This window comes from Dermacentor andersoni, chromosome 4 (assembly GCF_023375885.2).
Source record: "Dermacentor andersoni chromosome 4, qqDerAnde1_hic_scaffold, whole genome shotgun sequence".
NCBI classification, from domain to species: domain Eukaryota; kingdom Metazoa; phylum Arthropoda; class Arachnida; order Ixodida; family Ixodidae; genus Dermacentor; species Dermacentor andersoni.
In genome coordinates this window covers 40,271,539-40,286,617 of record NC_092817.1, presented here as the reverse complement: position 1 = coordinate 40,286,617, position 15,079 = coordinate 40,271,539, and the positions used below count along the sequence as shown (strand labels likewise).

Here is a 15,079-nt window from a genome sequence, read left to right as displayed (position 1 = left end):
TTCGCGCGGTTACGCCGAGGGACGCCGACGCTGAACCCAGAGAGAGAGAGAGAGAGAAAAACATTTATTGAATTATAAAATGGAATTCTCGCGGATCGAGGTCTTCTCTTCTTCACGCTGTCTTCTCGTCGAAGGGAAGCCTCTTCAGCACGGGTGGTCCCTCAGTCCAGGGCTCCACTGAGTTTGGCCGCGTCCCTAGCGTGCTCCACCATCCTTCTTTGGACGGCGAGTTCGCAGCTGACGAGCCGGCTCTCCCAATGCTCCGCACTCGGGGGTTTATGATCGCGGAATGCGTCGTTTCGTTCGCACTCCCAAGTTATGTGATAGAGTGTGGGTGTAGCCCCGCACCAGGGGCAGGTGTCCCTATACTGCGTTGGGAACATCTTGTTGAATATGAAAAGGTTGGGGAAGGTGTTTGTCTGGAGCCTACGCCAGCCCGTTGCTTCCTCCTTCGTCAGCGCTTTATGGGGCGGTGGGTACTTGAATCTAGTCCCCCTGTAGTGTTGCAGTAATTCCGAATAACTGTCACTGAGGATCCCGGCGTAACTAGCGCGGTACTCCTGCTGCTGCCCAGCCCGGAATCTATTAGCTCGAGCTAGACCGTCCGCCGCCTCGTTACCCCTTATGCCCTCGTGTCCAGGTATCCAGATCAGATTGTGTTTGATTTTCGCCTCCTCCGAGGGGTTACCCCCTCTGAGGATCCTAAGGGCAGTTTTGCATATTCTGCCCCTCATGTAGTTGCGACAAGTCTCTTTCGAGTCTGTGAGAATATTTAGCGATTTATTCTCCCTATATCCTTGCATCGCCGCCAGCGCCACGGCGATTTCCTCGGCTTCAGCTACGCTCCGTATCTCGGCCGAGACGCACGAGACAAGCTTTTCCTCCTTGTTCATTACTACCGCGATGGCCTTTGCCTCGCTTCCTATTAAACTTATGCTCGCGTCCGTGAAGAGAGTGTTCTCTTCTCTAGCCACTGTCTTTGCTATGTATTCGGCCCTAGCTTTCCTTCTGCCTTCGTGGAGCCTGGGATCCATGTTCTTCGGTATAGGCTTTACATTAAAGGTTTTCCTAATTCCCGCCGGTACGTCCTCGTACCGGTCGACGTCTCCTATTTCGAAGCCCAGCCTACCGATCAGGTTTCGCCCCGTGTAGGTCCCCGTTAGTCTTTTCATTTGCGCTTTCCGCTGTGCTTCCGCCATTTCGACGAAGGTGTTGCTCACCCCTAGTTGCATCAGCTTTTCGTTGGAGGTGTTTCTCGGCAGGTGCAGCGCCGTCTTGTAGGCTTTCCTCAGGACGACTTCAATCTCTTCGTTGGTCGTTTTAGTCCTCACTTGGTAGGGTAGCGAGTACATGATTCTGCTGACGATCAGGCTGTTGACGAGCTTGAGAGTGTCTTCTTCTCTCATGCCGTGCCTCTTCTGGGAGACCCTGCTTATCATTCTGCTCACGTTCTCGGTCGACTTCTTGAGGAGGCCGATGGTGTGGTTGCACTTTCTGCTGCCTTGCAGCCACATGCCGAGGACGCGTATCATGTTGCGTTCGGGGATGAGTTGTCCTTCGAGGCTGACCTCCAGTTTCGCCTTGGTGGGATGTCTGCCGACTCTTAGCAGTTCGGACTTTTCGGTGGAGCACCTGAGGCCCCTCTCCTTCACGTAGTCTTCGACGCACTTGGCCGCATCTTGCAGCGCCGCTCGCTTTTCTTCCAAGGTTCCGCAGGTGGTCCAGACCGTGATGTCGTCCGCATACATCGCGTGCCGGATTCCCTGGATCTTTTCGAGTCTCTGCGCTAGGCCCAGCATCGCCACGTTAAACAGTACGGGCGAGATTACCGAGCCTTGGGGCGTACCTCTGCTAGGCGTTGCAAAGATACCGCTCCTCAGCTCGCCCAGGCCGACCGTCGCCGTTCTGCCCGAGAGGAAGTCCCTGACGTAGTCGTGGGTCTTCCTGCCGCAGTTTGTATTGTTGAGGCCCTCCATGATGGCCTCGTGGCTGACGTTGTCAAAGGCCCCTTTGACGTCGAGGGCCATGACGACGTTTTCGCCCTTTCTCGGCATTGTAGTCAGGACTTCCTTCTCGAGCTGCAGCAGAACGTCTTGCGTCGACAGGTTGGCCCTGAACCCAAACATCGAGTTTGGATAGTATCTTCCGTTTTCTAGGTGCCGCTGGATGCGCTTGGTGACGATTTTCTCGTAGAGTTTTCCTAGGCACGACGTCAGCGAGATGGGCCTCAGGTTCTCAATCTGGATTTTCTTTCCGGGCTTGGGGATCATTACGACGATGGCGTGCTTCCACTCCGCCGGAACTTTCCCTTCTTGCCACAACGTGTTTAGGTACTTGACGAGCTGGTCTATCGCTCCGTCGCTCAGGTTGCGTATGAGGGAGTTCCGGACTCTGTCCGCTCCCGCCGCCGTGTTCTTGGTGGCCGATCTGATGACCTCGACGACCTCCTCCCTCGAGATGGGTCGGTCCATGTCCGGGTTGTCTTCGCCTCGGTACTCACCGCGGTATCCCTCCGGCTCTCCCGTTCCGTAGCATTTCTTGCGGACCTCCTCGAGCAGCTGCTCGTCGGTGCCTTGGAATAGGTGGATCAGCCTCTGGATCGAGTTGCTGCTCTCTCGCTTGCTCTTGCTGGGGTCCAGTAGGCCTCGGAGTATCTGCCACGTCCTGGCCGTGCTGAGGGTGCCGTTTAGCGAGTCGGTGAATTGCTGCCACTCCTGTCTGGCCAGTTGCGTCGCGTACTCCTCGGCCTTCTTGGTGATCTCCGCAATCTTCTTCTTTAGCTTCTTGTTCATTCTCTGCTTCTTCCAGCGCTTGGTGAGGCCGCGGCGTGCTTCCCATAGCCCCAGCAGCCGCTTGTCCACCTCCGGTGCCTGTTCTGTTCTGTCCACCTCGCGGGTGTAGAGCTCCTGGATTTGCTTCAACTGTTGGCTCCATTCTTCCGGGGAAGTGATGTCGCCGCCCAGTTCTCTGCAGTGTCTTCTGAAGGCGTCCCAGTCCGTCAGTCTGGTCGAGCCGATCTTTCTCTTCGTGTTTTCCGCCTCGAGTACTAGGCGGAGGACGTGGTGTTCGCTGCCCAGGTTTTCCAGCAGGTTCTCCCATTCCGCGTTCTTGGCGTTCTTGACAAACGTGAGGTCGGGGCACGTGTCTACACTGACGCTGTTACCCATTCTGGTAGGCTGGGCCTCGTCGGTTAGGAGCTCGCATCCCGCATTTTCCGCGGCCGTGCTAATCGCCCTCCCTTTCTTATCCTCTTTGGCGTAACCCCACAGGGGGCTCTTAGCGTTGAAATCTCCCGCTATCACTAGGCTGTTGTGTCCCGCTAGCCTCTTGGCTTCGGCAAAAAGTTTTAGAAAGTCCCCGTCCCTTTGTTTGGGCGAGCTGTATACGTTAATTACGAAAGTGCTCTTCGATTTCCTTTTCTTTTTAGGAATAATCTCCGTTATCACGTGCTCGATATTTGTATCCTTAATCTCGTCGTGAGCTATGGTGACGATTTTGTTACTTATGAGTGTCGCGGTATTCCCTTTCTCCAGGCACGTGTAGCCCCTAAGTGCCGGAGTGCTAAAGGTTTCCTGTAGTAGTATCAAGTCTGGCGCGGTTCCTCTGTGATAAATGAGTTGCTGCAGGAGCCCTTGCTTGCGCTTGTAACCCCTGCAGTTCCACTGCCAAATGTCTAATTGGTTGTTTCCTGCCATGTTGTTGAGGTCGATGGGTTAGTCGCTCCTAGGGTTTCTGTGCTACCGCCAAAACGGCGCTCGTTAAAGAGTCTTTCTCTAGAGTCTATTATCTTTTGAGTGTTCTGGTTCTTAATGTAGTTTCGGAATCCCTGCTCCTGGAGGGCCATCTTTTGTTGGGTATTCTGCAGTTCCTTCTGCATATCCTTCATCTGTTTCTGTGTTTCTTGTTGCATTTGCTGCATACTTTGCATAAAGCTCTCTAGCTTATCATTAAAGCTTAGTTCTCCGGTCACCTGTTGAACGGGGCTAGGGGTCTTCGGTGGCGAAGCTACCCTAATAGGCGAGGAGTACGAGGGCGGCGAGACGAAACCTAGCCGTCTAATCTCTTGTAGTTCTTTAATTATGTCATTAAGTTGTCTCCTTAATTGTTGGTTTTCCTTCCTTAGTTCCTCAATTATTTTGTCCTTGGTATTGTCTGTTTTTGGGTTTGAGTGCGGAGCATCTGGAAAAAGCGTGATGGGAGGGCCGGCTCCCCAGCTTACCTTAACTCCTCCTTGCTTCTGTTGCTGCTGCTTCTTTGGCTGCTGGCCCTTCGGAGGTGGGGGTGGCCAGGACCCGTCCCGGTCTCGGCTCCGGCTACGGCTCCGCCCCCTCTGCTGGCTCTCGTCACCCTCGTCCGAGAACCACCGTGGACGTCTGGCTCCGCCGCCGCCGTGGCTCTTGCTGCGGCTGCGGCGCTGCTGCTGCGGCTGTGGCGGCTTGCCCCACCGCAGCTCGCTCGCCGTCTTGAGTCTCATCTTGCAGTCCTTGGTGCCGGCCGCGTGGTCGCCCCCGCACAGCAGGCACTTGGGTGTGCACTCGTGGCCTTCGACTGGATTCTGGCTGCCGCACTGCCGGCAGGTCTTGGACTCCGGGCTCGGGCAGACGTCTCCCTATTGGAAAATCCTATTTAAATTCAAACTGGGTTATACAGGTTTAAACTGGTTTTAACAGGGACCTGTTTAGCAACAAACAGGTATAAACAGGACCAGTTTACACACGAACAGGTTTGAACGGGGTCCCGTTTGGCATGCAAACAGGTATAAACTGGACCAGTTTACACACGAACAGGTCTGAACGGGGTCCCGTTTGGCATGCAAACAGGTATAAACTGGACCAGTTCACACATGAACAGGGCTGAGCGGGGTCCCGTTTGGCATGCAAGCAGGTATAGGCACGACCAGTTCAAGCAGAAATGGGTCTTAACAGGGGCCCTGTTTGCAACTAAACTGGCTTATACTGGACACAGTGGCACCATATAGGGTCGCCTGTTTGGCACAAAAGCTGGTTTATTCTGGAGCTTTGTGGCAACCATACTGGATGGTATCATGCATACGAGTTTAATGCTTGAATAGAACTGGGGAGGAACTTTTTATTGTTCGACATCCTGACAATTTAGCCCCTAGTGCTAAATTGGGGCCATTATCAAGCTCTACAGAAATTGCGTGACCACCTCGGAACATTCACAGACCAAACTGCGATATGCTAGCTGCGAATTTCAAACCGATTCCCGGTCCTGCCCAGTTGAAAAAGACACAGGAATTCCTGCTGCAACTACAGCAATTTCTGTTGTACGACAGAAGTTCCTAACGTTTCTGAAGTTGCGACAGACATTTCTGACGTTACGACAGCGATTCTGACGTCGCAACAGAAACATTCGGTCGCGACGGCCAAGAGTTCTGAAGTCGCAACAGAAGCACTTTCCGTCGCGGCCCTTTAAAATGTCAGCTTCGCATCGGTGGTGTACACTGTACTTTTTTTCTTGCGCGGTATTCAATCGTGCTTCTTTGGAGCCGGCAGTACTGATAGCACCGACACCGGCATTAAAGTCGACGTTGCCAATTGTTATAATTGTGCCGTGACGACGCGGCACCAGCAACGCCCTACCGGCCTCCTCAAAATCGGCCGCTGATCAAAATCATACCATCTGCGGGAATGGCTGCGTATCCGCTTTGTTTTATTTGGTAAGATGGGGCACACAGGCCTGTGGACTTACATGTGCGGTTACACTGACACATTAGTTAATTTCCCAGAAATATTGCACAAGCATATGCGAAGCGGGAAAGAAGTTTTGGATTGTTCCACAAAGTTGCGTGAAAAGCTGTCTCGCTCGGGTCTCATTAATCTGGTACAGCGCTGCCGTGAGAAGCCAGTATTCTGTCGAGATGAAGACTCACCCACGAGTGTTTATGTAGCTATATTGTATTGAACACACGAATTATATGCGAGCTCAAAAGTGTAAAGAGCAAGAGACAACTGTCGAAATTAGCAGTAACAACCCTCAGTGTCCCCGGTCACCGTTGTCTGTTTCTGAATTTCGTATGAAATATGGATATCGTTACAGCAAAATCGAAGGTCTAGCACTCCACGATGTACCTGTCGATGGTAACAACACTTTTGCTCATCTAGAGATGCGGCAGTTGACGCGGTGAAGTGAAAGCGCATCGTGGCTTTTAAAATGGAAATGTAAACAGCAACCCAGACAGCAATTTACACTCTTTACATAGCTTCAGCATACGCCAGCCGCGATGTTCGGCGTGGTGCAGTGGTAAGATGCTTGTCTCGGAACCGTCAGGTCCTAAGTTCGAATCCTAGGCAAAAGGCATTTTTTTTTCTACTTTTATTTTTTTATTTTATTTCGTATTAATAATTTTACATAACCTTAAAATGACCTCTGTCAATTTTTAATCAAATATTGATCAGGAACTACAGAATTTTCGACTACAGGGCGTCACACTACAGAGAACAGAACGACAGTCACAACGTCCCAAAATACGACAGACTGAAAATTTGCTGTTGTGTTTTTCAAGTGGGTGAGACGTCTATACGGCGTATACGCAGATTGCTGTCCTCTCTATTAAAAGCAACGTTGCTGAAACACGTCGTACAAGACGCTGTACGACTCGCATAACATCGAAATACAACGCCGTCACCATCCATGAGATCACCGAAAGCACGGTCGCTTTCGGTGGCGGCCTACAGATGGCAGCACAGGTAGCGCCGGTAAAGTTACAGGTGATATTATTTTGCCGTCCTCAGTTGTCGCCACATGTGAGTGCTTGCTGCATTGACGCCGTCCGATGTAGTTGTTTAATCGTGTGTACGCTGTGCCGAGAGAAATTGTGGTGCATTTTGTATGCATTGAGAATCACAAAACCCCTGGGACCGCGTAATGTAGCCCGCAGTATCCTTCGTGTGGTGCGCCGATGTCGAAGATATGACCCTTCGCGCTTCCTTTGTTCCGGGCTCATGAGCAGGATCTCCTCCTCTGGCACTGTCGCATCGTATCGCGCTGTACGGAAGAATTTGGTGAAAGTTGTGCTCTTACGTCCTGTAGTTGATCCGCAATTCAACAGTGTGTGCGCCGGAAGGACCGTTGGTGCAGTCGATGCCGCGGCACCTGTGACGCTAAAAGGAGCGTTTTCCGAGTACGCCTAGAAAGGTAAGTCCGGCGCTTGCGCGCATTCTTCCTGTCTATGGTTCGTGAAGTGTGCGTTGTTGTACGTATCGCAAGATCCGTACAACAACCGGATCCGGATTTGTAAAGCAGCAAGAATTATAAATGTGCTTTTCAAATGGTTGTTCTTCATGTCGCAGTGCACATTTAGCAAAAAGTTCCATGGAAATTGCCCTAAAACGTATTCATGTTACCAACAGCTCTATCTGTGGTTTATTTACTTTCACCTATGAAGCACGCTAGCGCGGGTGGTTCTTTGATCTAAATGGGCACAAAAATTCAAGCAACGAAAGTTACTGTTTGTGTACATAATTTTTCATTAAGAAATGGTGTAGTCATTTCTAGAAGTAGTACGTCGATGTGTCGTCGTCACAGCTCACAGCTGCGCGAGATAGCACCCGATTTCTTCGTCGACGCATGGCCAGATTTTTAGCTTGTATGGAAATTCTTCTGTTTATAGTGTGTCGTCAGATGACGTGTATTAGTGTCCTGTGTGTTTTCGTGTACTTGTAAAGGATTCCGATCTAGCAGAGAAGCCGAAATTACATAAGCAATGTTTCTTTTTAATCGAAAAATCTTTCTCTTTTCTGTATTGTCTCTCCAGAAATGAGGTGGTCTGTTGTAATTTTAAGCGCATCGTCCTTTGGGAGCAGTGCTTTGTTGCGCCGCATAGACAAGTTAGGTTTTGGAACGCTTTTCATGTCCTAAGGAATTTTTTGATAGTACAATTCACATTTCACGTTATACAGCTGTACGTTTGTGTGAACCTTTTCATAGTAGATTCATGTTCTCTACAGTTCGATTTACGTGTTATTTAACCGCCTGTGATGTTACAATCAGATATTTGCACAACCAGTTGCAGCTTCATGTAACTGGTTGTATGAGACTTTTTTCAAAATATGACGTGATCTTTTTATATCACAAGTTTGCAGTTTCAGCAGGGATTACAATAAATAAGTATTTATTATTGTTTAGGGATGGCAAGATTTTGTGAACCAGAGGCACCTCCACATATGCACCTGCGGCACTTCTGCAGCCTCAACAGCACGGAAAAGTACCTGATGTGCATGCTGTGACAAGGTGTGTGCAAAGCAGTTGCTGCCACTTACAAGAGCTGCAGATTTTGTTGGTATCATCCATGTTTGGAAACTCCTGAATTTTTCGTGGGTTTACAAATGTGGGCTCATTTTACAATTTTATTAATGTCATTTTAGAAAGACAATGAAGTTGTGTTGGTTAAGATGTTTTAAAGCTGTTGAGAGATTGACGGTATGACATTGTTAAAATGCATGTAAAAAATTAATTATAATGGTACTTGTACTGCTTTATTATTAGCGATGCAATATCTCTAACCAGAACATCAGAGGGGCACGTGCTTTTAGGAAGTTTAGTCAGATAAATTCCTGAAGCAGCGTAAAGCTCTGTAATCTAAAAAAAAATGTTGTCAGTTACTGGTTTCAAGTTCGCTGCTGCTTTTCGTGCTGCACGACAAGTTAAATGATGGTTGATAATGTGTGTGTGACGTAAAGTTCTGCGCAAACACACGAGGTGGAGAGAAGTAATTAATAAAGGGAAAATCAGACATCCACCCGCTCGTACCATTTGCAACAAAGGAAACCTGTATGTGTTCCTCAAAAGGAAAGCCGCACAGTTGAAGAAAAATTCGTCCTGGTCCGGGACTCGAACCCGGGACTACCGCCTTTCCGAGGCAGCCACTCTACCATCTGAGATAACCAGCTGGCTAGCACATGGCAGGGCGAAGTCGAATTACTTGACAACGCGAAGCAAAAGCAAGGGTTTGACATAATATTTTTTTCTCCTTTATTAATTACTTCTCTACACCTTGCGCATTTCCGCAGAACTATTACGTCAGACCCTTGCCTTTGCTTCATGTTGTCGACAAATTCGACTTGGCCCGGCCATCTGCTAGCCGCCTGGTTATCTTAGATGGTAAAGCGGCTGTCCCGGAAAGGCGGTGGTCCCGGGTTTGAGTCCCAGACCTGGACGGTTTCTTTTTTTCAATTGTGAGGCTTTCCTTTCGAGGAATCCGTACGGGTTTCTTTTGTAGCAATTGCTACGAGCGGGTAGATGTGCGATTTTCCCTTTATTAATAATGTGTGTGTGTGTATGCAACAATGGGGGTGCTGAGAGCAAGCTTTAAAATAATGTGTGCTATGTCCCCAACAAAGAATTTAGTGTCTGCAGCATTTTTACAAAATATTATGTTCACAGGTTGGCAGGTATGACATAATGTACAACAATAATGTACAACACTTTTGCTGTAGATGCATTTTCATAACGTCCATTTTCTGTCTACTTGAATCGTATATTTAGAATTTGGCCCACCTTCAGTTTGATCAAGTTACATAGGTAGCCCCCTCTGAGTTAAATATAATTAGGAGCTATTGTAGATATGCATGATATACCTACTCACTGTATTGTGACAGATATTTTTAGGGACTGTGTTGTGAGGCATGCTTTACCTGTATGTCTTGCTGCAGCTTGCCCGACAAAAGCATAAATGCTTTGCCCACCTTTATTATTATGCTTTCATGTAGACTTCTAACATCTGTGCCCACATAGACTCCATGTTCTTAATTACATTTTTCTAAGTATTCACTGTTGTGCATTACATTATTGTGTTACATTACTGTGCATTACATGTTTTTCTTTGTTTTATTTTGGAGGGGGTATTCATTTCTATAATAGTACAGAGAATAGGAGTTCAAAACAAAAAGCCACGAAAGGTGGCTTAAAAGTGTATGAAGCTTGGAATTCTACATTCCATCCCCTAAAGCGCTACCAGTAGTAAAAGATTCCTAATTGTCTTTTTTAGAAGCTAGCTGCCAGATACATAGTCCCATTAGGAGAGTATGTTATTTTTTCTTCTTTGGTCTGACTTGTTTTGTTGAATGTTCTCCTTGTTCAAATTTGTTTTCTTGCCACCTCATGCAATACTCCAACTGGAGCCTATGAGCTATGTGTATAATAAATAAGTAAATTCCTAAAGCATGCAACAAACCATGCAGCATAGCATTTAAATGTTGCCAGTTTATAATGCTTCTTGAGTGCAGCGCATCATGGAGCTTGAGGCTGATCTCTTCAGATGTAAAACAAATTGCAGGGTATGAAAATGTGGTCCTACAAACTGCTGGTTACGCATGTCAGTCAGCCTGTTGCAGTGGTCACAAGTGAGAATGTAACCAGAAGCTGGGCGTGCTCGGCCATTTTGCATATGGCACAGGATAAAGCTTCACCTCTGCCATTGCTTCTCTTATAATAATGGCCTCCGAGTATACATGCCGAGTTATGCTTCTGGGGACACCTATTAGTTAACCTTATCAGGTAATACCATTAGCCTTATGGGTGCTATAATGTTGCAGTGCCTGCAGGATGGCCAGCATTACAACACATTAAAATTATTGTACAAGTCATGCAATGGTATCGGGATTGGCCCACCAAGTGACAACCTTTAATTACACTATACCTGGGATCAGCTCACTCAGTCAGGGAGACATCCATGCATAAGGGGAGGGGTATGGCAAATAGAGGGCGTTCGATTAATCTTTCTCACATAGATAGCTGATACATATAATCTTTCTTAAATTGGATGCTTTGTTGCTCAAAGTGAAGTTACTTATGGGCATAATGTCAGCATTTCGATCCTATTTATGCTTAACGAAAGTTGCTTTGTTCAGTGTCACTTTTTATATTGTTTCGCTTGTGATTCTAAGCTCACTTGTTTTATAGCTGCTGTAGGTATGGCTGGACCTGGAGAAGAAGTGTAAGCAGACCATGCTATGTTGCTGATCTGCGCTGATCTCCACATCCAAGTTGGTCCCGCGACAGTTGGGCACCATTGTGCCTTGCTTCATTGACAAGGTGATATAATATGGTGAGCTTGTACTTCAATATCGGTATTGAAAATTATGTTAAGGAAAAAAGACAAGGATTGGTCTTTATGATAGATACACTCATGTTCTTTCTTTAAGGTGTTCTTTTGACACTGTTCTGCATGGACAAATTTTTAGAGAATTATAACAGTCCTTTATTGCAAAGTGCCATGGCGCTAGTTTATGCGTTAAACTAGCACTCTTTCACCAAAAAAAGCCTTATTTAGCACACAATTCACAAGGAAAGAAAGGAGGCAACAGGACAGAGTGCTACTAACAGTTCAGTATTATTGCTCGCACAGTGATATTGTGCAAAAGGTGAAAGGGGGAGAATAGATCTGAATACATGCTGTTCGCACAGAAACATGGTGAGCGTGACACTTGTTTTACAATGATAAGAAGCAGTCTCACTGTCTAGTAATTCTCTGCATGGGGAGCTAGCGCTAGGTTCCTCGTCATACATATAAGAAAAGCCTCAGATATCTCTCCAGCGCTTTTGTCTTTATATTTTGTCACGATCAAGCAGCTTTCAAACATAGGTGCATGTGCGCCGAGAGCAGTGCACTACCACTGCTAACTGACCCATGCATCAAGTTTGCTTGGTCACGCTGCCAGTCATTTATACATTGGCCGGTTTATCCGATGTAGCCTCTACTGCACGAAATGGTATGTGATAGACACTGCACCTGTGTACTGTACGTGCTTTGTTACATGATTTTTTTTCCAGAGATAGTGATGCAGGCTTTTTCATTATTTACATGCCTACACAACAAACCAAGCCAGCATGAGGCAACTGTTCTCGGCACGAAACAAACTTGATTCGTTAGTTTTCGTTCATTGGTGCGATCACACTAAGGCAGACAAGCTTGTAGGCTGTGCTTCTGCAATTTGTACAGCACACTGACAGCACTGGTGTGGGCCTCATCTGTGGGCTGACTTATGGCACCTTCTACAGCGCAGACCACTTGTGTTGGGCGAGGCACCAATGTTGACGTTTGTTCCCTTGTGCAAAACAGCAGTCCTAGGTTTTGAGTAGTTGTAGGAAGACAAGGTAAACACAACTTCCATGGCTTGAGTGGGCTCATTTCTCTTGGGGCATCTAGCTTTTTTTCTTGCAACTGTGCAGAGGTGCTTCCCTAGAGTCTGTGTGAAAATGGCATAGAGTTGTGCATTCGGGAACTCCTGAACAATGATCTGCTATAGTTAGGGCTTTGCGAAAATGCGCTGTCTACCAATTGGTAGAAGGTGCATTATTCAGCCACTGATTTCCTGTTGGCATGCTTGCACTCGTGCTGTCAGTAATTTCTTGGCTTGCCGAATTATCTTGAGGCCCCACGCTGATGATGCTACCGATGTCGTCATGTGCAGACTTTTCAGGATGAGGTTTTTTGCTTTGCAAATGTTGTTGAAAGGTAGGTGGTGCTTACAGGTAGCTATTCTAGATATTAGTGGAATGAATTGGCCCATCTTGCTTCATCAAACATCGTCACGCCGACATCAGTTGCACAAACAAAAAACCTGGCCTACTCGCAGCGTCGTGCACGAAGAAACAAACAAATCGGCTGCTGGATTGTCTTGACATGGCATACTAAGCTGAGACCGGAACTGCTGTAGCTACAAACCAGGCAGAGACGATGATGATGAGCAGGGATTTGCAGTAGCGCCACTTCGTGGGGCAGCAAGGAGGCTCCATTCAAAACAAAAATGTCGTTCAGCAAGTAGAACCATGCAACGGTCAGAGTCGGTGCATGGTGCTCTCGATCAAGTTGGCTCAAGGAGTGTCCGAAAAATCAGACGAGAGGTTGCAAGGCGACCGAACTTTCGGAAGTTGTTATACATTATGGTCCATGGGGAGAATGGCGGTGCCGTGAAGCAGACCGAGTAATCAAGTCCGAATTTTCGGAGTCCGGAAAATCAGTCGGCGACTGTACCTATACCTATGTGTCTATGTATACCTAGGTGCAACAGTGTTTGCTATGATCTGTGCAAGAATTGCTGTTGCCCGTAGATGCCCAACATGTCGGGTGTCAAGTTGTAAAATACCTTGCAAAAGTGATCTACGGAAAAATACCGCTTCTGCTATATTTCGCTTTTGCAAGAAATTTTGCGGCTGCTGGCACCTACCTTAAAAGGCTTTATATGGTCTTCGCATGGCCAGGGCCTTCTACTTTTGTGAGTTTGCTTATCTCGAAATTTACCCCGGTTTTTATAACTTCAAGTTGGCGGGATCCCTAGTCTCCTTTAACGTGTACCCAATAGACCTTACATAGGGGTTTTGGCATTTCCCTGCCATCTAAATGCAGCCATTGTGGCCGGGATTCAATCCCACGCCCTCTGCCTGAGCAGCGCAATGTCAAAGCCAGTACACTACGGTATTTTGCTGGCAGAAGGGTTTAGTTTCTGAATAATTTATTATCTCAACCTGTCGGTGTTGTTTTTAAAGGTATTTCATGTTTGTATTCTGTTGCTTCAATACTAGTAATTATTGCTAATCAAACGATGTGTCCATCTTTTTCCTATAACACTTGCTTCAATCGCCTGCTAATTATGACAGCTTATTCTCCCACAGTACTCCATGTTCCCTTGAAACATAGGCATTGCATGAAACCACATATTTTTCAATAAGATTTATTCATTATCTCCTATGACCGGAATGCTGAACCTTTCTTATCTGTGGGAACATAGGCGAATTTGCCTATGTGCCAACCTGTTGCATGAGTCAAGATAAATTATTGGCTTTACTTTTTCAGGTGCCCTGCTCGCTCTCACCCAAGCAACCCACTCCAGCGGTCTTCTCTCGGCAGACTGGATGCATCGAAAAACCGTTAGAAGGTCCAATAAACAGTGCTTGGGACATTTATGACATGCTTTTTTTTAAGCCGGATGACTTCAGGCTTAATGAAAGCTCAAGTTGGTGTACAGAAATACCTACGTAAAGTATACTTGTCTTTTTCACTTACAAGTACATGCCAATACTTTGCCTGACATTTTTCACCCCAAAATTACGCTTTACTGTGGATTTGTGAACAAACGATTACAACAAAAAGCACTGCATTAAAACGAGTACAAGTAATCGAACAAATACTAAATCTGCAAGAATTACATTTGCATACTAGTAGTAAATATGAAAATGAGGTACAGTCTTCTTCAGGGTGCATTTTCTTGTAGGTCATACATAGAGAACGTACTCGTGGGTCATACAAAATTTGTTCATGATGTATCACATCAGTGTTGGTAGTGCTAATCAATTTATGCCGAAAATTGTGTTTATCTTCGTATCAAGCAATGTACCAGGCAAACCTACGTGTGAAAGTGGCATTCTTGTTGCAAACATAATGCAGATCTACTTCTCTTCAATGCTGATTGCAAATACACAAATGTACAAAATAGGTTTAAGAGTAAATTATATTAAGCAACATCAATCCATTCTGAAAGGACCAGGTATGAATGCAGCAAAATATAGGTCTGAACAGGGGCAAACAGGTCTGGGTTAGATAGGACGGGATTAAACGGGTCAGGATTAAACAGGATTTAAACGGGTCAGGATCAAACAGGATTTAAACGGGTCAGGTTTAAACAGGATTTAAACGGGTCAGGTTTAAACAGGAATAAACAGGATTTAAACAGGTCAGGACTGAACAGGATCAAACGGGGTCCCGTTCCATAACCCTATTTGATGAAACCCGTTTGAAAACAAATAGGATTTTCTAGTAGGGCTGTCCGGTGTCCTTGCTGACCGCAGGCGTAGCAGACTTGCCGCGTCGGGCGATACGCGTAGCACCACATCTCCCCGCCGTAATATATGACTTGCTTGGGGAGACGTGGGCCGTCGAAAGTGACGACGGCGGTGCTGGATCGCCCGAGCATTCTGGCTGCCAGGACCTTTACTCCTTGGGTGCGGACGCGGAGGTTCGCCTTCAGTTCTTCGGCCGGAGTCCCCGGGTCGACGCCGTGGATGACTCCGCGCAGCGTCCCCTCGGGCGCCGCGACGTGGCTGTTCATTGCGTAGCTCT

General features: G+C 47.1%; 2 protein-coding genes and 1 long non-coding RNA gene across 6 annotated transcripts in view; 2 read left to right on the top strand and 1 right to left on the bottom strand.

Annotated features, from left to right (window-relative positions):
- LOC140217226 (uncharacterized) overlaps positions 1 to 4,474 on the bottom strand; it is a 32,058-nt gene extending 27,584 nt beyond the window's left edge. Inside the window, exons 1-4 of the mRNA XM_072287597.1 lie at positions 4,220 to 4,474; positions 2,832 to 3,326; positions 2,053 to 2,780; positions 1,847 to 1,989 (exon numbers count right to left, since the gene is read on the bottom strand). Of these exons, the coding sequence (XP_072143698.1) occupies positions 1,847 to 1,989; positions 2,053 to 2,780; positions 2,832 to 3,326; positions 4,220 to 4,474 (1,621 nt within the window). The remainder of the gene's footprint in view (positions 1 to 1,846; positions 1,990 to 2,052; positions 2,781 to 2,831; positions 3,327 to 4,219) is intronic.
- LOC126536965 (leucine-rich repeat, immunoglobulin-like domain and transmembrane domain-containing protein 3) overlaps positions 1 to 15,079 on the top strand; it is a 294,777-nt gene that overhangs the window by 25,620 nt on the left and 254,078 nt on the right. The gene's annotated exons all lie outside the window — the stretch shown is intronic.
- Positions 6,248 to 13,926, top strand: LOC140217326 (uncharacterized). 3 transcript variants are annotated; one of them, XR_011893819.1, is made up of 4 exons: positions 6,248 to 7,158; positions 8,149 to 8,253; positions 10,924 to 11,068; positions 13,817 to 13,926. It is a non-coding gene; the product is annotated as an uncharacterized lncRNA (long non-coding RNA). The 3 variants fall into 3 exon arrangements; XR_011893820.1 differs by lacking the exon at positions 6,248 to 7,158 and adding an exon at positions 7,593 to 7,609; XR_011893818.1 differs by lacking the exon at positions 6,248 to 7,158 and having other exon boundaries at positions 7,619 to 8,253.